General features: G+C 39.6%; 1 protein-coding gene across 9 annotated transcripts in view; it reads left to right on the forward strand.

Moving 5' to 3' along the window:
• The window catches only part of COBL (cordon-bleu WH2 repeat protein), a 202,972-nt gene that overhangs the window by 74,737 nt on the left and 104,419 nt on the right, over positions 1-23,816 (forward strand). For all 9 annotated transcript variants that reach the window (XM_069853419.1, XM_069853418.1, XM_069853416.1 and 6 more), the window contains exons 2-4: positions 16,351-16,557; positions 20,846-21,056; positions 21,773-22,001. In XM_069853419.1, the coding sequence (XP_069709520.1) occupies positions 16,358-16,557; positions 20,846-21,056; positions 21,773-22,001 (640 nt within the window). In that variant the 5' untranslated portion in view covers positions 16,351-16,357. The remainder of the gene's footprint in view (positions 1-16,350; positions 16,558-20,845; positions 21,057-21,772; positions 22,002-23,816) is intronic.

Genomic DNA, 23,816 nt, shown 5'->3' on the forward strand with positions numbered 1-23,816 from the left:
GGCCAAGCAAAAGCTTCACATGCCCTGTTACTGTGGTTATAGGCCTAGCAGAACAACCACTCCATCAAAACCAACACATCCTCTTGTAAGGGTATGACACTGACCGTACAGTCTACAAATTACTCTGGTGCATAAATGCCTCGAGTGTCTCTTTCCCTAGTTCTGAACGTGGGCAGTGATGGCACACAGATGGTTATGGATCTCTCATGTTTTCTGTTATTGCATGGTAATATTTTTGGCCTATAATATCCTACTTGACCAGAAAAAGAGTTTGGACTAGCAGGTCCTTGAATGCATCATTCCTTTTACTGGCTAATCTCATTACCTGGTTCTGTGAGACTGAACCTAGCCTGCTAGGAGGCCTGAGGTGGCTTTAGTCTGCGTTGGAAGCGTCCTTGCTTTCCTAGCAGCATGTGCTGACATTCTTTGATAGAGCAACAAGGAGAGATCAGCCTGCTTTACTAGTGTGTATGTCAGTAGATTTCTCTGATAATTTCTTTATTCGAAGTACTGTAGAGAAGCATTTTATCAGAAGTTGCATATGAAATAAAACAATGCTGCACAGAACTAGCTTGATCTAAATAATGAATGCAATTTATTTAGTATTACTACATCAAATACATATGCGTGTTATCATTTCATAGAATCATAGAATAACCAGGCTGGAAGAGACCCAATGGATCATCGAGTCCAACCATTCCTATCAAACACTAAACCATGCCCCTTAGCACCTTGTCCTGTGAAGGCAAGAAGCATGCCTATGCTTTTCTTAATTAAGCTATGCACCAGCTAGGGGTGTGGGATGCTTTTGGTTCTCTGAGAGTGCAGTAAAACCCTGTGGCCTTCCCAAACTGATGTGTATACTCCATGCTTATTCAGTAGCTTTTACCCTGAAGGGCAGAGGCTGTGTGAGCTTGGGAGGAACACAGATAGCATCCCTGCCATTTCTTCAGGGTTAGAATTAGGCTTAGGATACAAGGTTCACTGGTGGGTGCTCTTCTCCGGGAAGAAGGCTTGTGGTCCAGGTGCCTGTGGTAGTCAAAATTCCTCCTGACTTGTTCACCCCACTCTGGTTTCTCCCTGCTTTTCCATTGGGTTCAGCATTCATTCAGCAGCTCAGGCTGATGAATGGTTCATGGGGCTAGGGCAGTTTGCTGTTTACCTTCCTGCTCCAGGACTAGGTGATGATTCATTGTAGGCAGATCTTTGTAGGATTAGGCACATGTGTTCTGGCACAGCTGAGTTAACTAGGTAGCCCACAGAGGAGGAATTTTGGGTTTTCAGTGCTGATAAACAAAACAAAAAATTTAAATTCAAGTAATGAAAGCTACCAATGCTTTTGTTTAGTCCCATCAATGTATGAGCCACACAGCAGTACTGTTTTGGGATATGTCATGAGTCTGTGATAGCCCCCTGAGAGTAAGTTTTTACATGGTCTGTTGTAATAAGATAAAGAAGGCTGCCAAAATCTTGAAATAGAGCTCTTGTAATGGCGTAGCTTTTAACTAACCTGACCTCTTGATTACCCTACCTTTTGAAGGTAGAATTATGTGGGGAAAAAAGTATATTTTATTTATGTAAACTAGTACATTGGTTTTGCTGCAATTTGTACTAAAAACTGGGTGTGAGGGGGGAAAGAGCTTGTATGCATGCCTTTTCTATTGCCTATATTTTAAGCATAGCACTCAACATTATAAACAGGGTCTTATATTAGAGGTTATTACCTTTGCTTCAGGAAGTGGGGAAAAATATGCATGGTTTTGATTTAGTTCACTTTTTTAAATAAAAGGCAGCATTTTTTCTGAAGGCTCTGTCAGAAATACTGGAACTGTATTATTCGTTAAGGGGCCAGCTCTGACTTTTGGAAGCTTAAAATGCTATTTTTAAGTATCTGAGCTGCCTTTTCACCATCTGTGCTTCTGTATTTATTGTGGAAAACCTGTGAGGCAGCTAGGAAAATGACTCTCTCTCACTTTTGTTTTGGTAGATGTCACTCTGTGTTTCTCCTGCCTTGCTGCTTTGTTTGAGTGCAGTTTGTGTTGTGCTCAGCAGAAGAGAAGCGTTCGGAGCAACCTTGCTCGGTAAACGACATCCCAGATTTTCCTGGCTGGGAAAGTCTGACGAACATTGGAGACGATAGATCTGCTAGCAGTTCAGTGTCCTCTCTTTGGGAAGAACGGTGCCAGCTTGTGTCACATGAGCAACTGTTAGGCGCTGGCTCAGAGAGTGCTCTGTGTGTGCTGGTAATTTCACCAATTATCACTATGCCACTGACCTTCCTATTTCACAGGAGGTGACCACAGAGGTTGTGGTGTGGCAGCTCTGACTTTATCTTGTGTCCTCAGATTTCCTTGACCTCTCTGACTCATTTTAGAATCGGAAATGATAAAGTCAGGGTGGTAATTCATGAAGATAGCCTGGGTTGCTTGCTTTTTCAATTGATTTTTTCCTCCTTTTTTTTTCATTAATTAATTATATTTGAAACTTCAGGGTTTTGGTAAGTTGTATTGAGAACATAAGAGAACTGTGGAAGGCAGCTGGTTGGATTCCCAGGGCAGTACCACGCGGTTGTTCTCCGCATCCCAGAGCATCTCTAAATATCACGTTGCTCGTGCTTGGCTTTGTCCTGGTGCTTGAAAGCTGTGTTCAAGCTGGGGGAGCCAGCAAGTAGGGCTGTCAATGCAGAGATGAAACTGAACTCTGCTGAGGTTCTGCCCTCTGGAAACTTGGCTTTCTGCAAGGTTAGTGGCAAAACTCCTGTTGACTTCGCTGAGTCCCGTCTTTCTTTGTTTTGGTTTTTATTGGTTTTAAGGAGGAAAATCTGCAGTCAATCCGTTCTGAACTCCTCTGTTTCCATTCAGTGTTCCCAGGTGGCAACTTTCAGATGGGACAGATGCCCTTGTTTCAGCATAGTCTGCCAACAGCTTGTGTAGCCTTGTTGTGCCAGAGTTTAATATGATTTTCATAGAAGGTGAAGTTTATTTGATGATGTTATTTGCCTGCATTTTCTTGAAAAAAAATCTTTATTTGCTTTTTTCAGCAGCTGATTTGACTTCAGTTTAGTTGACAGAGGGAGAGATAAACCTAATATTATAGCTGTTATAATTCTCTGGGAGGTTGGTGGCTGGTAGAGAGGAGCAGCCTTATAACCACCTCACTCAGAAGACAGAGGCAGGATGAGGTCCAGAGTTGGAAGACAGTCATTAAGTGCTCCAGAAATGAGAAAAGCTTCAGTGAGACTTCTTACATTTTTAATCTCAAAATCAGTCCTGATAAGACAAGGAAGCTGAAGGAAATAAAACTTCATTAATATTGCCATTCCTTCCATTTTGATAAGGATGCGGAAATCTTTTATTTTGGTTATAAGACCTGTTCTAAATTGTCACTGGTTTTGATGCTTGCATTTGAGGTACATGTGCCTTTTGCCATTTCTAGTGTAGCTATAGCAGTTTATGTTGTAAGATAGTCTAATATACCCTGCTGCTTGTGTGGTTTTTGAAGGCTCTGCTAGCTCAGGCATGTCTATGCAATCTTGCTGTCACTGCCGTGATGCCCATCAGTACTTAAAGAGCAGCATCAAGCATGTTTGCATTGAGTTATCTCCAAGTAGTGTTTAAAGCTCTTAAGTGGTGGGTACTTCTTGCTTTCTTGGTAATGTTGTTTCATTTATATCATATAACATGATTCCCATGGTTTCCTGTCAGCGGATGGGGATGATGCACGGTCTTGGTTTTACTCTGTAAAGTCCATAATGACACAGACTCTTGTCTGTTTCCTATGTCCTAATCCAGTGCCGCACATCAGTAAAACACTCAGAATAATCATCCCTGATTTGAATGTGTGTGATAAAGAGGGTGGGTATTTGGCTGCTTCCTCTCTCATTTGGTAACTGTCTGGGTGTGTTGACATGCCTGATTTATCAAGATTTTCTTCACCGTGTGCTCTAGTTTGCGTTGCATTGAGGCTATTAAGTGCTTAGTTGATACCACATCTTTTTTTTTGTTATGTGAGATTTAAAATCCATTAAGTACCACATGTTCCTACAGGAGACATCAAACAATTTTAAATGGAAACTTAACTAAAGAAATTATATTTGCTGACGTTTAAAAATCATTAAAACATTTCTGTTCTTGCTTGATAAATCAAGATCAAACTTCACAGTCCAACTAATCAGCTGTTCACTCTTTTAAGTATATTTATCTTTGTTAATATTTGTGGTTTTCTTTTTCATCAGACTTTCTGTTTTTATGATAATGTCTCAGCTCCAGTGTAGGGTTGGAGTAGGGTTTATTACTTTACAATTAAGTTTATTATTTGCTTTTAATAAATGAAAAGACTCCAAATTCAATTTAAACTAAATAGTTTAGTTGATTCCTGTGTTATTTAGAAAGAAGGGAGTATCTTAAAAGTGAAAATGAAATATATGTTGTTTTCACAAGAAATTTTATCAAGCAAATCAGCACCAGGAAAATACAAAGAAACTCAGCTGAAGCAGTGGGATTTCCTGATAAAAGCACCCATGCCTTCCATCAGTACAGGGTCAGAGAAGAGTTAAGGCTATTGTGCTGTAGTTGGATATTTCTTTATCTCATTGACACTGTGTATTTACATTAATCTTTTTTTAATATACTGTTGAAGTATGTGATTTCTTACTGTGTGATGGTGAATGAATTAAGACTGAATTATAAATGCTAATTAAGAAGATGATTTTAAAAGGAATGTCCTGGCATCTCTGGTTCTGTTTTTCTGCAAGTGAATGTAAATAGTATCTCACAAAAATACATGGTTAGATCTTTTAGGGGATTATTTTCTCTATCTAAAGAGAAGCTTGTCAGTCCCGTAGTTCTGGTGTTGGCTTCTTCTGTGACATGTAGTTTTTTTACAGAGTTAGAATTTACAGAATAACTGCAGATGAAAAAAGAGGGTCTTTGGATTGCCTGATCTGAAACCTGCCATTCTTTGTGTTTCTCCTGCCTGGGACAACCAACCTTAAGAGAGTAACTCTAGGTTTCAGAAAAAAAGCACAAATACCTTCTGGCCTGTGGTCTTTGAAGACATAGAATTAGTTGCTATTGGTTGGTTTAATTTCTGCTGAGAAATATGTGTTTTGAACGTTTTGGGAAGCCCTTTTGGATCCGAAGAGTGCTTGGGAACTGAGCCAAGATGCCTCTATACTCTGGTTCACACCCTTTAACTTTTTGTCTGTGCCCTCTTCTTTGGTACATGAGGATGTGTAGGTTTCCTGAAGTAACTGTAGTGTTGCCACCATTTGTAGACAGATGAATTAAAACCTTTGTCTTGAAGGTAGGTGGAACAACATAGGTTTAAATCCTGCAAAGAACTAAACTCCCTCTGCTACTGTTGCCTGCTTCTTTTTGTGGGATCTGTTTGTATAAGGGTGAACGGGTGAAATGAGCTTTGGCAGCACACTTCTATAGCATTCTCACTAAATGAAAAATGATGATCTGTCAGGTTACAGTTGTGTGTTAATGTTTACTGTAGGTATACTTATTTAAGCAGGTAATAATTCCTAAACATAATTCTTCCCCATCTGTACGTCACATGGTCACTGTTAAGGCTTTTTCTAGTCAAAACAGATATTGGTAGGAATATTATTCTTTAATATTGTCAGTGATTTTCTGCTGAAGTTCTTACTAGCTTGTAATAAGTGTATTATAATACTAGGAATTAGCCAATACAGTAAGTCACATCAGAATTCCACTAGCTGTATATGTTGTTATCCTCTGATTCTTTCAAAACTATTTCAAAACTATTCCATCTTCTGTGACCATTGAAAACAGAAAGCAACTTACTGCAGTAGGGCCATAATCTACAATGTCTTCAGCCCCTTAGAGAGTGATTCTCAGTAGGTAGTAGTGAGGTTGAAAAGTCTGTGAGCACTAAAATAGGGAACAGTCTGTCATGTTTGTTCAGTAATACAGTGCAAATGCACCTTGAAGTTGCATGACAGTACAAGTCATAACAGGAGAGTTTATAAATTAATGCTGCTAAACAATAAACTTATATATACTGTTTGTTTAAATAGCTGTATTGAAAGTGTTTGTTGATAAGAGATTAAGAAAGAACAACCACACTGAAATCTGTACAGCACCTATAACTTCAGGGGATGTACCATACAGTGAAAATATTTCTGAGTTAGCTGCAGGCTTGTGTAATTGTATCTTTGGTCATTGACCACTTGAGGAAATAATTATCTTCTTATTGCTTTCATGGTTTGCTATTGATAAGCATGTTGAAGATGAGTGTAATTATTGAATGTTAATAAAACCTATTCTAATTAATAAGTTATCTTTCTACCAGAGAGGCTAGAGGGCTCTGCATGGAGTTGTGGCACCAGACAAGGCAGTAAGGTGAGAGGTGTAGCATCCTCACAAAAGCACAGCAGACAGGTAGTAGAGTGACTGCTTCTGAAGGCTGAATGTTCATCCACAAGATGGAGAGGACACAATGCCAGCAGTGATTCCAGCTTGCTTAGATATAGATTTAGCTTTGTTTTCATGCCAGTGTTTTCCTATGGATGAGCATGGTTAGTATGAATCCAGTTGGCCAACGTGACCCTTAGTATAACTTCATGAATAATGCTGAGAAATACCACTATTAGTCTTGTGAATTATTGATATTTTAACCTTGTGGGTATTGCAGTTCAGCCACGCAATTTGCCATCTGCAGGGAACTTGGTGTGCAGTGGCTGCATGGTTGTAGCCTCCTGGCTGGTAAACTGTGCATGCTTAAAACAGCTCAGCGAAGATTTGAAAGCTCTGAGAACAGAATAGAGTACTCAAGCAGCAGAGCTTGTCTAGTTTGCAGTATAAACAGCAGTATTCTGAATGTCTCTCTAAGTATGTTTGGGGTGTTCATGTGTTAAGCACTTTTTGTGCTTAAGCATCAGTAATATAAAAATAGTGTCATTCTCTTTTCCTATTTGAGCATACTGTGCAAAGCAGCCTGAGTTAGTCACACATGGATAATATTTCAGATGAGCACGAACAATCTGATGTTTTCTTTGTTGTTATTATTATTAATTATGTTTGCTTGGAATGGAATGACAGTAATAACTCAGTACTTGATAAGTAGGGGAAAAAACAATGCTAGCGTGTGGATAATGGAGGAAGTAGTTCAACATGCCAGTGGGAATAGGATTGCATGGCCGATTACTGAATGCTTTGCACTAATTCATTGCTGGTTCTGTTGCAAGTCACTTTAACAGCCTTTGCTTGGCAATCTTTTGATTTTGATGAGTGTAAAACTGTCAGTTTTATATCAGATGCTGGTGTCTAATCTTATGTGTCCTAAAGCCTAAGTGTATGTTGTCTTTATCAGCATTTTGGTTTGACTGAGCCTTCTCCTGTAGCAGATGTCATTATGAAAAGAGCAAGGTTTCACTGTCCCTACCTGCTGTGCTATTTTCCTACTAGGCCAAATTTTTTTGAAGGTGTGAGGCTTGATAATGCAACCTCTAGTATGATTGATAATGAGGGGTTTTTTTATCACATCTTGCAAGTTAAATAGTTAAGTCTATTGGTGTATCTCTTATTCAGAGGTGCAATAGTACCACAGTTTGGATCACAGGAATTTAACGTTCCGAAATAGAATAACTTTTCTATGCTTTGTTGCCTTTCACCGCAAAAGATTTCTGGTTTTCTTTAGCATGTGTTTCAACAAATGAGGCAAATAATTACATAACGTTAGCTGCTCTCCCATTTCATTCCTCTTAACTGATGTGCAGCCTGATGAAGTTGCATATAATGGCACTAGCGCATAGTGTGGTCTTTGCCACACACTGAATGTGTGGGTGGTATCTCATAAGTCCTGTGATACAGCTATCAGGCCAGACCTTGCGGTGCTTATTCAGGGAGTGTTTTCATTAACTTAAGTGGGCATCTACCCAAATCTGGGATTTGGCTGCTTTTTAAAAGATTTTCTCTAGGGCTTGTCTTGTAATTTTTTTGGGGGGGGAACTGATACAGGTAGATCTGTTAGACTCCCCAGTGTGACTGTGGTTAATAGGTGTACAAGCATTTGTAGGCTGTAGTGTTATTCCTTGGTCAGTTAAAGGCCACCCCACATACATCTCCATCCTTGCTTTCACTCTTAACCGAGGGCTTTCTAAAGTAGCAGTGGGGTGTATTGCATGGCTGGTGAACTACAGGAGATCAGAATAGCATGCTTATGGCTTCTTCTGGCCCTGAAAATTACTCATGAAACTGATCTGTGAACTGCGTTGTACTGGATCTTGAGGGAACTCCTCAGTCACTAGGAGGATTAGGCTTTTATTGGAAGGTAATGCACTCTTAATTGAAAGTGTGGATGATGAATAAAAGAAGTGTATTTGATGATAATAGCAACAGGCTAACAAGTCCTTTGGCTTTCCTGACAGAGAATGAACACTTGATAATTCAGGTACATAGTGTCAGTGCCAGGGTGAGTCCCAGCCAGATGGAAGCTGGTTTTCTCTTGTGTAGCAGCAGTCCAGTGCTTCAGAAGCAGTGGAGTGGACGGGTCTCTGCTGTGTGTTGGAGCCTATCTCAGACTCTCATGAAGTGGGTCCGATCTGGGGAGACGTTCCAGGTAGCAGATTTTATAATGAGTTCATTCACTTGTACATTTGACACCGGGAAGCTGCAGCACAATGCTTTTTAATGATTGATTGGTAAAGTTTGTGAAAGATTTGAAATTGGAGATAAAATGTTAGGAACTACTTCCATTGGACTGTGTCGTCTCACCTTGACTTTCATTTATTTTTCTTTAATTTCACCCTTGGGCAAGCATGGTCATGTACTTTCATCCCTGCTTCCTCTTCTACAAATGCTCTCATTCAGTTTGTTCCTGGTTGCTTTTTTTTTTTTCCTTCCGGCATTAAAACTTTATTTTTAAAATGCATAAAGCTGTAGGGTTTCTCATCAGTTGAATCAAACAAAAGATCAAAAATATAATTAAATAACTTTCATTTCTTTGCCAAAAACAAATTATTTTTTTCTTGTCTGTTTTGAGTGACTTTATCACACCCGCAAGGGATACATCTTCATCGTGTCTGTCAATGTAATCCTCCCTTAGAAATGGAATGATCTTTTGAAAGTAATATGAAATCCCAATAAATATTTGAAAAGAGAAAAGCATAAAATAATTATATACCATAATAGATAGGGAATTCAGAGTAAAGATTTGTTAAAAAAAACCAAACCCACAAACAACCTTAAAAATATGAAACTAAAGTAACATAGGTAACCCTAATTGTTCCCTGAGCTATATCAGCATGGGAATAATTCAGTTCATTAGATCACAGAATTGTTTAGGTTGTAAAAGACCTTTAAGATCATTGAGTCCAACTCTAAACCTAACACTTACAAGTCCACCACTAAACTATACCCCTAAGCACCACATCTACTGTCTTTTAAATACCTCCAGGGATGTTCACTCAGCCACTTCCCTGGGCAGCCTGTCCCAATGCTTGACAAACCTTTCCATGATGTAATATTTCCTAATATCTATTTTAAACCTCCTCTTGTGCAGCTTGAGGCCATTTCCAATTGCCTATTGCTTGCTGCTTGGGTGAAGAGACTAGCACCCACCTCACTACAAGCTCCTTTCAGGTAATTACAGAAAGCAATAAGGTTTCCCTTCAGCCTCTTTTACTCCAGGCTAAACAACCCCAGTTCCCTCAGTTGCTCCTAAGGCTTCAGCACAGACCCTTTACCAGCTTCACTGCCCTTCTCTGGAGGCACTTAAGCACCTCAATGTCTTCTGTGTGCTGAGGGGCCCAAAACTAAACACAGCATTCGAGGTGCGGCATCGCCAGCAATGAATACAGGGAGACGATCACTTCCCAAGTGCTGCTGGCCACAGTATATTTGGTACAAGCCAGGATGCTTGTGGCTTCCTTGGCCACCTGGGCGCACTGCTGGCTCATATTCAGCTGACTGTTGACTAACACCCTGAGGTCCTTTTCTTCTGGGTGGCTTTTCAGCCATTTGTCCCCAAGCCTGTAGCGTTGCATGGGGTTGTTGTGGCCTAAGTGCAGGACCCAGTACTTGGCTTCTTTGAACCTCATACAGTTGGGCTTAGCCCATCGATCCAGCCTGTTCAGATCCCTCTGTAGAGCCTCCCTTCCCTCAAGCAGATCCAACGCTCCTGCCCAACTTGGTGTCATCTGGAAATCTACTGAAGGTGCACTGGACCCTCTTGTCCAGACCATGGGTAAAGATGTTAAAAAGAACCATCCCAAACACTGGGCCCTGCAGAACACCACTAGTGACTTGCCACCAACTAGTTTTAACTCAGTTCACCACAGTTCTTTGGGCCCAGCCATCCAGCTAGTGTTTTACCCTGTGAAGAGAATGCCTGTCACAAGCAGCCACTTTTTCCAGGAGAATGCTTTGAGAAGTGGTGTAAAAGGCTTTAATACAGGTAGACAATATTCACAGGCTTACCCTCATCTACTAAGCAGGTCACCTTGTAGAAGGAGACCAAGTTAGTCAGGTAGGACCTGCATTTCCTAAATGCATGCTGACTGGGCCTGATGACCTTGTTGTCCTGTAAATGCCTTGTGATGGCATTCAAGATGATCTGCTCCGTAACCTTCCATGGCACCGAAGTCAGGTTGTCAGGCCTGTAGTTCCCCATATCCTCCTTCTTGGCCCTTCTTGTACATGGGCATCACATTGGCTATCTTCCAGTCAAGCGGGACCTCCTCAGTTATCCAGGACGGCTGATAAGTGATGGAATGTGGCTTGGTGACCACTTCTGCCAGATCCTTCAGTACTCTTGGGTGGATCTCATCTGACCTCAGTGGCGTGTGTGTCTAGGTGTAGCAAGTCACTAACCATTTCCTCTTGGATTATGGGGGCTCCATTCTGCTCCTGGTGCCTGTCTTCTAGCTCAGGGGGCTAGGTACCTATAGAACAACCAGGTAAAGAAGGTATTATGTACCTCAGCCTCTTCCTAGTTCTTTGTCGCTGTTAACCTTTACACTCACTAAAGAATGGAGATGCTCCTTAGCCCTCCTTTTGCTGCTGATGTATTTATAGAAACATATTTAATTTTCATTGATGGCAGTAGCCAGATTAAGTTCTAGTTGGGCTTCAGCCCCTCTGATTTTCTTCCTGCATAACCTCACAACATCTTTGTGTCCTCCTGAGTTGTCTGCCCCCTTTTTTTTGTAATATTCTAAATGTTAGGAAGTGTTGTAGGATAACACTGGAAGTAAGTTACTGTAAGAGTAATATATTTTAGACCTGTACCTTGCTATGTATGAGACATCTAAAGGCATAGGTCACTTATGTTGAACATACTTGTAATGGATTGGTATTTTTTTACCTGTGATAGACTGAGTAAACTTTAGAATGTTCTTTGATTTATTCTTTCTTATTTTCTCTACTTCCAAATAAAGAGCTAACACAAAGCTCAGTTTAATTGGTTGTTGGAGTGTTATAAATGGCAAAGAGAAATGGAGCTGTCCTTGACATTGTAAAGCTGTCTGGATGAATGCCTCCCTCTTTAGTAGTTATGGACATTATCATGCTCTCCTGATTTCTGTTCCCCATCTCTGTGGAAATTTTTAACTTCTGTTTTCCATTTTCAGAATTCTTTCAGTGATTTATGTTGGTGCTAACCTGTTTCTATTTCCTTTACATTTGTGTTGAGCTAATAATTCTTCTGAGCTGCTCTGCCTAGAAGCTGAAAGGATTTTACTTACAAAGAGGAACATGACATGCTAATAACTGATATAGTGAGTTTCTTTTTCCAGCCTGTGATCTGGGTTGGGGTTTTTTTTGTTGCGTTTTTTTTGAGGGTTTTTGTTTGGTTGGTTGGTTTTGGTTTGTTTTTTTTGTTTGTTTTGGGGTTTTTTGTTGTTTTTTTTTTTTTTATCTATGAGCAATGATGAGTGAGAGAGAAATATCCTTGAAAGGATAAGTGCTTCACGGGCTAGATCACTAGGTAGGAGTGACTTCTGCCATGTTGTCTATCTTGGTAGACTGTGAGGTGTGCCTCAGGACTTAAGCTTTCAGATATAAAGAAAACATACTTGTCTGCTTTTTTTTTTTCCCCCCTCAAACAGCAATGTGCATTGGTTTCCCCTGAAAAGACTGCAGGACTGCCATCACCTGAAAGTCGAGAATATTTAATTCATTGTCTCCAGTTTTCCACCTGAGGAAATTCTTTTTAGTGAATAATTAGAGAGAGAATTGACATAAAAAGGACGAGATTCTACAAACTGGAGTAGTATGGAGCTCTTGCCAAACTTCTGCTGATATCCATGTGATGAAGTCAGCCCAATACCTGTAAGGCTGCCTTTGCCTGGAAGGAAAAGAATTCCAGATTTCTTTTGAGCATGGTGGAGATGTGTAGGATCGTTTCTTTCTTTTCTTTTTTTTTTTTTTTCGTGTTAGGCCTTATCTAAAGAAAGACAATCTCTGCATAGCATTGCCATGTAAGCGGAAGTCCAAGGACCACTACTGTTAGAAATAGAGATCATGTCTTTTCAACATGGGATTATAAAGTCCAGGTTGCATCCTATTACTTGGTAGTTACATATTAATAAAGTGTAGGTCCAAAGGGCCTGTCTTACCTTTTCTTGAAGTTCTTAATCTGGTGAAACTTCTCTTCATTTCTGTTGCATTTGTTCTATATGCTATATATTCTATATGCTGGGCTTCTTGGTCAGTTTGCTTGTTGTTTTTCCCTTTTGGAAAGCCTGATGGTGTTGCTGAGAAACAGTGCTGGTAAGTTATTAATGTATTCTGCCTAATTATTTCATGTTTATATGCATATTTCAGCTTAGAGTAAAGTGAGATGATCTCAGTAAAAGGCAGTGTACATTTGTGTGTTAGAATCAGCTGCCTGTTTTGACTCTGTGTCCTTTTCAAAGACTGGATCAAAGCATTCATGTAACTGTGAGTGAATCATAGGTTCAAAGTGTTCCCACTTTTAACTTCATCCACAGACTAATAATCTTCAACTTCATCCTTTAACTTTCAACTTCATCCTTTAACTTCATCCGCAGATGAAGCAGGTAGGGGTGCTTAAAAAGTATCTCAGTACTGAGCACCATGAAAGGTGTTTGTGGGGGAAAAAATGCTGTTAAGCTAAATTTAGTTTGAATTTAGCTCATACTGCAGAATGTTATACAACTTTTTTTTTTTTTTTTTTTTTGTAGTATGTTGTGTCTATAGCACGGAAAGCACCCGTGCTTAAAAGGGGCTTTTCAATCACTCACTTTCTCTGTGCATTATTTTCAGAGTGGAACAAAAAGACTTGTCTTACGGAGTGCTTTTGTACTGTCTTTTGTAACCATTGTATCTCTGTCAGAGGAAGCTGAATTCTTTTTCTGACTTGTGTTCAATAGTATTACAGGCTTCTCAGAGCCTTCTGACAGCAGTTGCTGGAGCCTCTCAGAATGCAGCTGCTTATGCAGATCCAAGGTAGAGCTAGAGCTGTGGATTTCAGTCTGTGGTTCATGGAGCTACTTTCTACTGCTGGGATGTTTCAGAAAGCTGGCTATGAAATGCAAATCTGTGCCACATATGCCTCTAGAGATGTGAACTTTAAAGGCATCTGCTTCCACTGAAGTAGTTTGAAATTTGTCATTTGGAAAATGGTTGAAAACCAGGCATTTAAGGTAGCCACGAGTATTTCAAGAGAATGTGTAGTCGCTATTGTGGAAAAGTTCGTATGAGGTCACTTGAACTGTTGCTAGGGTAGAGAGACTGTAGTGGGAATGTTTTCCTTTTTCCTTTCTCTGATGTCTGAAGGAAAGTGTAGGGCCTGTACTGTCCTTTCTACACAAAAGAAAAGGAAGATTGTAGTTTCTAAAAGGCCCTTATCATGTAATGTCTTAAAGAGTAGATGGTTATGTATTTTATGGAGGTAATGTGTACATCACTGGTCAGTGTATAGCTGATGCTTTTCATGGCATGATACCTGATCTCCTGACACACACCCCTGCCTCCAGCCTTAAGCAGTGTTGAGCAAGGTCTATAACTGGAGAACTGGCTGTAAAGAGAAGATAAAAAAACTTAAAAATCATGCTCTCATTTCAGAGCTATAAATTGGTAGTAAGGTGCCAGATGCAGCTTTATGCTATTGCTAGAGAACAAACACGTGCGTAGCATACTCCTAACTTACTTGCAGCTCCTTCATCAGCTTCAAAACTCAGTTCACTTCTCCTGTGAAGTTTCAAAGTCTCTTCAGTTTCAGCTGGTTTCAGTTTCATGTTTATTTTATTATCATTGCATTGTTTTTCCCTGTCTATGTTCACTGCAAGGTCTGGAATTTATAAGTGCAGATAAATCATAACTAAAAGAAACCCACCTAGTTCTGCCAGGCTTGGGACATTTGCCTGCTTCTTTCCTTCTCAAGATTTGGTGTTATATTGGAGACTGTCCTCCATATTATAGGATGAGCTTTGAAAACAAAAATTAAAAGCTTGTCTTAAGAAATGAGTTGATGTGACACTTTGTAGCTACTTATGTTGATGTATTTGATGTTACAGAGGACAAGAGTTACATGATTTGTAAACTGATCTGAAGTCCTTAAATGTTGCGCCTCATGATTATAAAGCTGCAGTTGGCATGATCTGGATTATGCAAAACCTTGATGTCTCTCACCACCTGCTAGCAAATTACAACTGTAGCCATGCATAAAGGGATTTGAGCAGAAGATGAATCCACATTTCTTTTTTTTTTTCTTCTATAAACAAGTATAAAAAAAATAGTTTGGTTCATGGACATACATAAAGTCAGGTGAATGTTCAGTGAAAATGTCCCATAGAAGGGAAATTGGTGTATCCTAGTAATTATGGCAGTAGCTCTCCCTGCATATTTGTAGAGAATGCTATTTGTTATGCACACAGGAAATGAAAAGAAATATCTGCATCTCTGCTAATTTTACAGTGTCCTGCTGAGGTCTCATTGAAATGTGCAATTTCAAGGCAGTGTAGTGATTTTTTGCAGGCTGAGACATATAACTGAAATTCTTAGTCAAATGCAAATACTGATTAAAAAGTGCAGAGGATTTGGTTTGCTTCTGAACTCTTTGTTTTGTGATGTGATATAGCTCTTGCCTTTCCTCTCTACTAGGATTGGTACTCCAAACTGTATGTTTATCTTTTTGTTGCTGAGAATACATGCTGTGTCGAACTGAAGAAAAGTTTAGTTTGGTATTGATGCTGTCAGGTTTGAGGTTTTTTTCTCCCTAAACACAGATTTGCCCTTGGCTAATTCAATCACTGTGCTTTGCAGACTTTGAGGGTTAGTGTTTTTTCTGTACTCTTCTCTTCTGGGCCTCTGTTTATGTTATTTGTAGGGTGAAAATGATGTGCAGAATCATAATCTCTTCCTGCACCCTGAAACAAGGCAGATCTGAAAAATACAGATGGCAACCCCAGGATAATAATTTTTTAGCAAATATTTTACTCCTTTTCCATCTGTTACACTAAAATCTGACTTAAACTAGGCATAAATCAAGTCAGAAGAGGTCACTGGGATATTAATAATCAGAATTAATCCTCTTAGACATGTGCTTAGTGTGAGGCCAGCTAGTCAAAAGTTTAACAGCACACATATGCTGCTTATCTGTCTGGCAGCTTGCCAGTGAACTAAACTTTGAATTTGTGGTGGTTTTTTGTCTCTGTAAAGTACTCAACTGCTTGTTTAGTGCAATTTGACACAGCTTTTCTGTATGTCACCCATGGTACATAGCCTGCTACTGAAGAAAAAGTTCTCTTCAGGGTGCTTTCGAGGAGCTATAGACTCTGGGTTGCATAGTAAGAAGTGGTATCATTCATGGTTGACCTTTTCATGGTTCTTTCCTGTGAAGTATGGTGATCCAAATTTATTAGTACTTACTCAGAGCAGAGGAAGAGACAATAATTCTAGTCAAGTAATACTGTGGAAGCCAAATATAACTGAATGAAACCTCACCCTGCCTCTGCTCCTGCCATTCTGGTGTGGAGGAAGCCTACAAATACAACCCTTTCTTGATTCAGGTCTGACTGGATCCAGCATTTCTGTTTCTCGCTTCACAGGAGCATGCTTCATACTCAACAGAATAATGATTATTTCGTTTCCTAATTATGGAACTGATTCATCCCCTGGGGCATGGAAAGCAAACAGTAGGAGTGAGTGCATCATTAAAAAATTAGTGTATTTTTAGAGAAGAGGTAAAAATAAAATGCAACTCCATTGAAAAGTTTCATGATAAAGAAAAATGGGTTGCACCAGAGTAACTTCTTCAAACAATCTGTGATTATGGCTGAAAGAACAGATTTTCTTATCAATGTGTTTATACTTTGCTCACAAGAAATGATTAATCTTCCTGCATTTATTTCCCAAGGAGAAGAATGAAAGCTCGTGCTCCTCCTCCACCAAATCATCCTTCTGCAGCAAGTGGAATTCACAGTGAGCACAAGTCACCTGCAGAGACAGCTGTAATTTCTGATCAGAACCTTGTGAGCATGAAGGAGAATATGATAAACAGATTGGTGGACCTCACAGTCATTTTACCCAATGGGCTGGAGCAGAAGAGCACAGTGCAAGGAAGGTAAGGCTTTAATTAGCTCCTGCTTTCTGGAGTCCTCTGTTTCCAGTGGGATACTTGCTGATAATTATATCTCACTTTCTGAGTTGATGGATTTTCTGTGCCATGCTTCTCTTGGTATTTTAGGCAGGTGTTGTACCCAAGAGCAATGTGTAAAGGACCCTCTCTGCTGGGGCAGGAAGGATTTAGCAGCTATTGTGTTACTGTTCTCCCCATGGATCACTCTCAGCATGTGTATGGATCCATCTCTTCCATGTGGTGCTGCTGGACTAGTATCGTAATACAGTGCACTTTTGGTGCAGTGGAAGTTGGTGCTGTTGGCAAACAGCAGTCCCGACGGTTTGACTGACTGGAGTCATGCTGAGAAGAAAGCTCAAAAGATGAATGATTCATCAGGTTCAGGGATCCTCCCTTTGCAAATACATTGTGATCGTGTAGACAGCAAAGCATCTACTGGTATTTAGGAAGCTTTTTCTACATAAAAGTGTATTGCTTTTTCCCTAGGAAGAAAGAGGGGTTCTCCTTATCACAGGGTATAATCAAAGGCAAACTGTATTGGAAAGGCAGTTTCGAGATAATTTTCTTTGCTGTGGGAGATTCTCCTCATCCTTTCTGAGAGAACTGTTTTGAAAGAGGGAAGCTTACTGCTTTGAGAAAGAATTTGGAAGAGTTTTAAAAATATATTCAAAACTGTGATGAAACTGTAGCAAAGAATTATGTGGTCAGCAATGATCAGGAAGCTGTAGAAAGTGATAATAGCAGACTAGGAGGATGTGTAGATGCCTCTTGATGAATCAAGGCCTTTTTTTCTTTATGTTTGGGGTTTGCAGTAGTTACCCTGCATTCCTGTAAAACTGCTTTTCTTGATCTGGTATATTAGTCTATTTTACTTGTTTGCCTATGTATATTTTTGATGGCTGAGGAGGATGTGTGCAGCAGCATATAGTGTCTGGTACTTCATTCTTCCCCCTAATTTACTTGTAGAAATTGGTGTTTGCTTAGCCACTCCCAGGAGCCTAGTGCAATTTGTGTGGGTCAGCCCTAAAGCCAGAGTGATGTTAAAAGTTTTGAAGGAAATCAGTGCTTATCAGAGCTCTCATACTATGCATTTAGTGATTAAGATGGGGAGATTTGGACTTAATGAGAGAAAGGAGAGAAGAGGCCTGGAAAGTAGAACAGGACATGAAACTCACTGGCTGTTAGATCCCAAAGAAAGCTGGTATTTCTTAGGGAGCTGCAAGCTACCTGGGAGCTAAAAAGAGGCTAATTTTGAGAGCTACAGGAGCAAAGACAAGTGGAGAATCCCTGTACAATAAACATTCTATCTCTCACACGGGTGTTTATTATCACTGCCGCTGTTGTTGCATACACTGAACCTAGTACTTTTATTATTGAGTCTTTAGTTTGTTGATTAAAACCTCAAAGAAATGTCAAATATTATACCTTAAACATTCCTGTGGGGTTATTTACATCATCTAAGCATTCTAAGTAACCAAAATGTTGTCTTTCTTGTTTTCTGAAGGTGCCCACTTTTCCCATTGGCCCCACTGGCTGCATGACAGTTTAGGTCCCTGATTCAGGTGGCAAGTCCTGCTTGTGCTAATCTAAGTATCCCCAGAGCCTAACATAGGTTGTAGATGTTTTCCCTCAGTGCCTTCTTGAGCAATTGAAGTGGAGAGTTATTGATAAATGTCAGGCACCGATAGCCAGGTATAGGAAGTGGAAGATCGTAGAAACTGAAGAGGGGAGTAAACCATCCTAACAGGTTACAAAGAAAAGAAAAGGATACCTTATAACGAGCCCTGTATTATGATGGCATCAGCCTGTGAACAGGCTTTCCATGTGCTGCTGTTCTTTCTAACCACTGCAAAACAAAAATTTCTGTGCATTAGCACTGGGCATGTTTTTAGAGATGTGGAATAAAAAAAAAGTTAGGAGCATCTGAAATTTTTGAGGATGGACTGTCTTAAATCTCCAGGTTTGGATTAAAGCCCAGGCTTTTTCATCTTTTTGTATTTTTTTGACATTGTGAACTAGACAAAGTACAATGATATTAAGAGGTAAACGTTTAATGATGAAGACACCGGATTTTAAAAAGAAAAAAAAGTGTTTTGTCTAATTTGAAGCAAGTATAGGAGCCAGTGCAGGTAATAAATTCTTTTCCCTCTTCACTCTTTTTATCTACGGTGATGTCAGGAAGGGCATTGCAGGCAAATTCTGCTGGTTTTTATACTGCTACAAATCTTAAGTATTTTCATTGCCATCATTAAAACTGCACCCTGCAAAATCTACTTTTAGGTACCCTGGGGAAATAGCTTTTCTGTTGCGTAAGAATTTGCAAAATCTTGCCCTGGACATCATCATAATGAAAAATGATTCTTTAATTTCAGGAAAGCAGTTGCAGAGCAATGAAGTACACTAGAGCATGTTTCAAAATAAAACCACTGTAGTTAATTTTTATCACTTAAGGTTATTATAAATGCAAAGCATATTACGTATTCATGTACATATCAGTGTAGGTGGGGTTCTCCTATAGTTTGGATTTCATAGTTGTACATGCTTCTGTTAGTTTGTAGCATGTTACATGTGAATTAAACATGGTTATGAAATATAGATGTTTGCAACTTGGGGACGGTGCCAAGATAAGTCATCATGAAATGACCCGATACAGTTTTGATTTAGGTACAACGTGTTTCTCTTTAAATGCTTGGTGATACCTGTTACCACAGTGCTCTATTTTTCTGAAACCTCGTATACATATTAATGACATCTACTTTCCTTGTTTTGTCTTCAGTAGTCATCTTCTCCCTGTGTTCTTCTCTTTTCAATGTGATCACCTATTTCAGATTTTCCACACTTGCCACTTTTTCAGCTCACACTGCATAACTCGGTTAAACTTGAAATAGGTTACTGTAAAGAAGGTCCTTTCTTACCTCTTGCACAAGAAGAGATGGCACCTAGTTATGTTTTAGTCTTTCCCCTGTTAATAATGGATCATTCTTGTTTTCCATTCTCGTTGTCTTTGCCATTAGCTCTCTAGGTTTTTTTGTCAGCTTCTTTCTTCAAATATGGGCAGTCCACCCCAAAGTTGTTTCCCAGGTGCCAACATCTTGGAGTTGAAGGGCAGTTCTTCAGCTACAGATATAATGGTGGTAGCTGATAACCTGTGAAGAATTTTTTTCACTGAATTTGCTTGCATTCTGAATCTGCATACAGTGTTTCCAGTTTACACATTAGAAGATACGCTAATTCCTGTGGCAAATATGCTCTCTATGCACTTATTTTTCACTTCTGCTAGCAGAAAAATATTCCATGCATATGATAAGCTTCAGGTATGGCTAGTGATGTTTTTCAGCTTCCCTCATCTTGTTGATAACAGATACTGGTTTATGAAACCAAACCTTTTCAGAAACATAACCTGTTTTAACCTTCTTCTCTGATCCTGGATGGAATTTTAGGGAGGAAGATTGCAAAAAAACCCCAAAACCCTTCAGTACTGTGGTAGAAGAGAATATATGGAGGAACATAGTTCATATCTGCTGTCAGGTAGTATCAAGCTCCAGTGAATGTTGAGTTATTGACACAAAACAAGTACCTCTGTGGAGGGGCAGTGACTGACTCTTTTAACCTTGTGATTTAAGAATCACATCTGCAGTAAGAGTTCTGGATAATGCAAATACTCAAAATCATTGTTTTTGTACAGGGTTAATGCCTTCAAAATAAATATAGAAAGGATTTCTTGTATTTGGAAATGTTTTGTGTTTCAAATAGGTTGGGAGGGGAACTCAAAAGCTATAAATTGAAAAGAAAAGTCCTGTCTACCTTTTGTTTCAGATATTAATACTCCATTTTTAGTTACGTTACGTGATGGTTCAAATTTAGGTAGAGTTTACTATACCGTGACTGCATCATTTATTTATACCTTGTCTCCGTGTTAAAGAACAGAGTTTGAATAGGAAAATTTAATATATGGATTTAGCAGATAAGATGCACTTTGTCTGTTCTTGGCTTACCTTTGTTAGTGCTCTTATTGGCACTATTGTCTGTCTTATAGTGGATTATTAATTGTCAGCTCATAAACACATACTGAAGTGTAAATATATTTAATTCCTAACATTTTATCTTATCTGTTTAGCATTTCAAAGCATTAGTGCTATTCCTTCCCAAAGACTGTAAACTATTGACACATCCACAGCTTGTATTGTCTTTTATTAATCCCATATTAAAATAGAATTTAAACTTTTACGAACTGCTTTTTGTCATGTTAACAGTGAATGTCTTCTTCCTGCAGTAAAGCTGTGATGGATCTGTTGGTTGATTTATGCAGCCAGTATCGCTTAAATCCATCCCAACATAGTCTTGAACTGAAGTCTTCAGGAACTCAACAACCTCTGAGTTACAAGCCAAACACTTTGATAGGAGCACTGGATGTACAGACAGTACTTGTGAAAGAGAAGGTTCCCGAAGAGAAGACAAAGCGACCTCTGCCAAGGGTCCCTGAGGTTGGTACTCTACAGACCTAAAATGGTGCCACTGAACATCATTTCATTACTATGATTGCAGACAATTCTTCCAGTCTTTGCATCTTCAAACCAGATGGGAGGGGCCTCTTATTGACTATAACTTGCTCTGTTAGCTTAACTGATTCACACACAGACTGGCAGGTGCGACAATGTTATGTTGCATGTGGTTGGTCCTTGTCTCTTCAAGGACCCTTAATTGAAGACCAGAGTGGTGGAAATTCACAGTTGTGGCTGAAGTGAGGGTTGTGCGATTGTGTGGAAATAGATAGGGTTTTGATGATACTGTGTTTGCCATCTTTATTGAAGATATGGGAGAACACTGATTGTTAATAAAGGTATTTCACAGTATTGTGAAAATTCAGAAATAGCCATTTTCCAAATATGTTTGCCGATTTATTTTTTTTTATCTTCTGAATCAGTATAGTTGATTACACTGTCATGCCTTTGAGTGGTGTATTCACAAATTATCTGATTAATCTTCCTTATTTGTCTGTTCTTTTGGATTTCTCCTTAGTGACAGAGGAGTTTTGAGTGCTTATTGTATTTTTTTTGAATAATATTTTTTGCAATAGTGTGAATGTGGAGTAAGCTTGCCTAGGAGGAGTCAAGACATGAAAGTTCTTAATGCCTTTCTCATTATAAGAGAACCTTGCCATCATGGAGGGAGGGCTGAGAGTTTGTGTGTGTTTCTGCAGAAATCTGTGAGGCTGGTAGTAAACTACCTGAAGACGCAGAAGGCTGTGGTTCGAGTTAGTCCAGAGGTGCCTCTCCACAGCATCATCCCAGCTATTTGTGAGAAGTGTGAAGTCAGTCAAGAGCATGTCGTTCTTCTGCGAGATGGCATCACCGGGGAGGAGCTGGAGCTTACCAAATCCTTGGAGGAGCTGGGAATAAAAGAGCTGTATGCCTGGGACAGAAAAAGAGGTGAGCTGAGACTGAAAGCGGTCACTGCAGATTTAAATGATGTCTCAGCAGTATTATGGACAACTTAAAAGCATTTGTACTCTGTTCCTTTGGGGTCTGGCTGAAACATCAGAGCTACATCTCAGTCCAGTGAGGAGTGTGGGTTCGTTCAGTGAGCTGTGCCTAGAGCAGCAGCTAGGACAGCAGCATGGCCAGCCATCCCTGGCTGCTCTCGGCCACGTGCCAGGCTGGGCTGGCCCTTGGCAGTGCACGGGTTGGCCTTGGGGCAGGGCAAAAGGAGGAGCTTTGCTGGCTTCTGGAGCTGCTGTTAGTACAGGTGTGCATAACACGGAGGGCGGGGGGCATCCAGTCAGAGCCTGTCGCCTACCTGTGCTGTGGGTTGGAGAGAAAGAAAGAAGATACATGTCATAGTCATGGCAGCTGCGAAAGCTGAGAGGCAGAGGCAGCAGAGCAGGGCTTATGAGAAACAGACTGTGGATAGATTGAGAGGCGATTCCTCCAAAAAGCGAAGTTATTGACGGTTTAGTGAAGAGGAGCTAAGAGGTATTTCTATTTAAAATTTTGTTCTCTTGTTTATTCACCCACACTGTCTGTTCTTGTAGATGATGTTATAGCAGTAGCTTCTTGGTCTTGGGTTTTATCAGCCTGATTGTGTATTCGAATAGCATAATTATGTGATGCGCTTTAAAAATACACAGTGACAAACACTACTTCCTTTGAGTTCAGAAACTGATATTCATTAAAATTTTCTCCTGCAGTTTGTCTCAAGTAGTATCACTTCAAGCACAGTAAATGTCCTTATTTATTGTTTGGATAATGTCAGTCTTGTGGGTGCTGAGCAGCAGGCTTATTTTTTATTTATACAGTTATTTATTTATGTTGATGTTCTGTCTCTTCTTTCAAACTCCTTTGGTAAGTGACAGCTCTACCTTTGTGAGTCAAATTTCAATGAGTTTAGACTTCTAAGTAAATTAAATGTCTCCTTTTCCTTTGAATTGTTAGGATGCTCAAAGAAGTGGTTTGGCAACATGTCGTAATTTGACTGCGTGTTTGTTTAAGAGATATTTACTGTAATTAAGCTAACAATTTCAGAGCAACATATTGAACACACAGCATATTCAACAGGATTCAGCATAGTTCAGGGACAACTTTTACAGTAATTAGCCTAAGTTTTCCTTAAATTCATTTCCTTTAAAATGAAAGTCACGGTGTATAGACTGGTGCAATATTGGTCCTCGAATCCAGTTCTAGCCTATACAGTCAGGACCAAAACTTTACTTCAGGGCTGGTTTTATAGCAGCAGATTATATAACCTTCCATAGTGTGCTGCTCTCAGTATCAGGATTTTTTTATTTATTTTAATTTTTTTTTAACCTTTCAGTATACATTTCGTTATGATAAAATCCCTGTGATCCAGAGTGTATTTCAGCCTTTTCTGTCGTCTTCTTACTCTGCACCATGATGTCTGATGAGAAAACCAGTAAAAACACATAAAATTTACAAAAGGTTTCTTCTATTCCAGCAAATTCCTTAGTCCTGTATTCTCATCTGTAATCTCCAAGAGGAGTAATCCCATTGGTTTCAGTAGCAGTTGGTGTATGAGTTGTGCATCCAGTAGGTCTCCAGTCTGTTAGCTTATTGGAACAGACAGATTCTTGAAATACATTTTCACTGTGTAAGGTATCGGAGGCACTGGAAACATAAACTGTGCTTGTAAGAGCAGGTTCTAGAAAACCTTTGCACTCGTCATTCTTGCCTTCCCTGAAACAGAAATATCAAGTGCTGAAGGATTATTAAAAGACAAGCTCTACTGCC

The sequence above is a fragment of the Phaenicophaeus curvirostris genome, chromosome 3 (genome assembly GCF_032191515.1).
Source record: "Phaenicophaeus curvirostris isolate KB17595 chromosome 3, BPBGC_Pcur_1.0, whole genome shotgun sequence".
Lineage (NCBI taxonomy): Eukaryota > Metazoa > Chordata > Aves > Cuculiformes > Cuculidae > Phaenicophaeus > Phaenicophaeus curvirostris.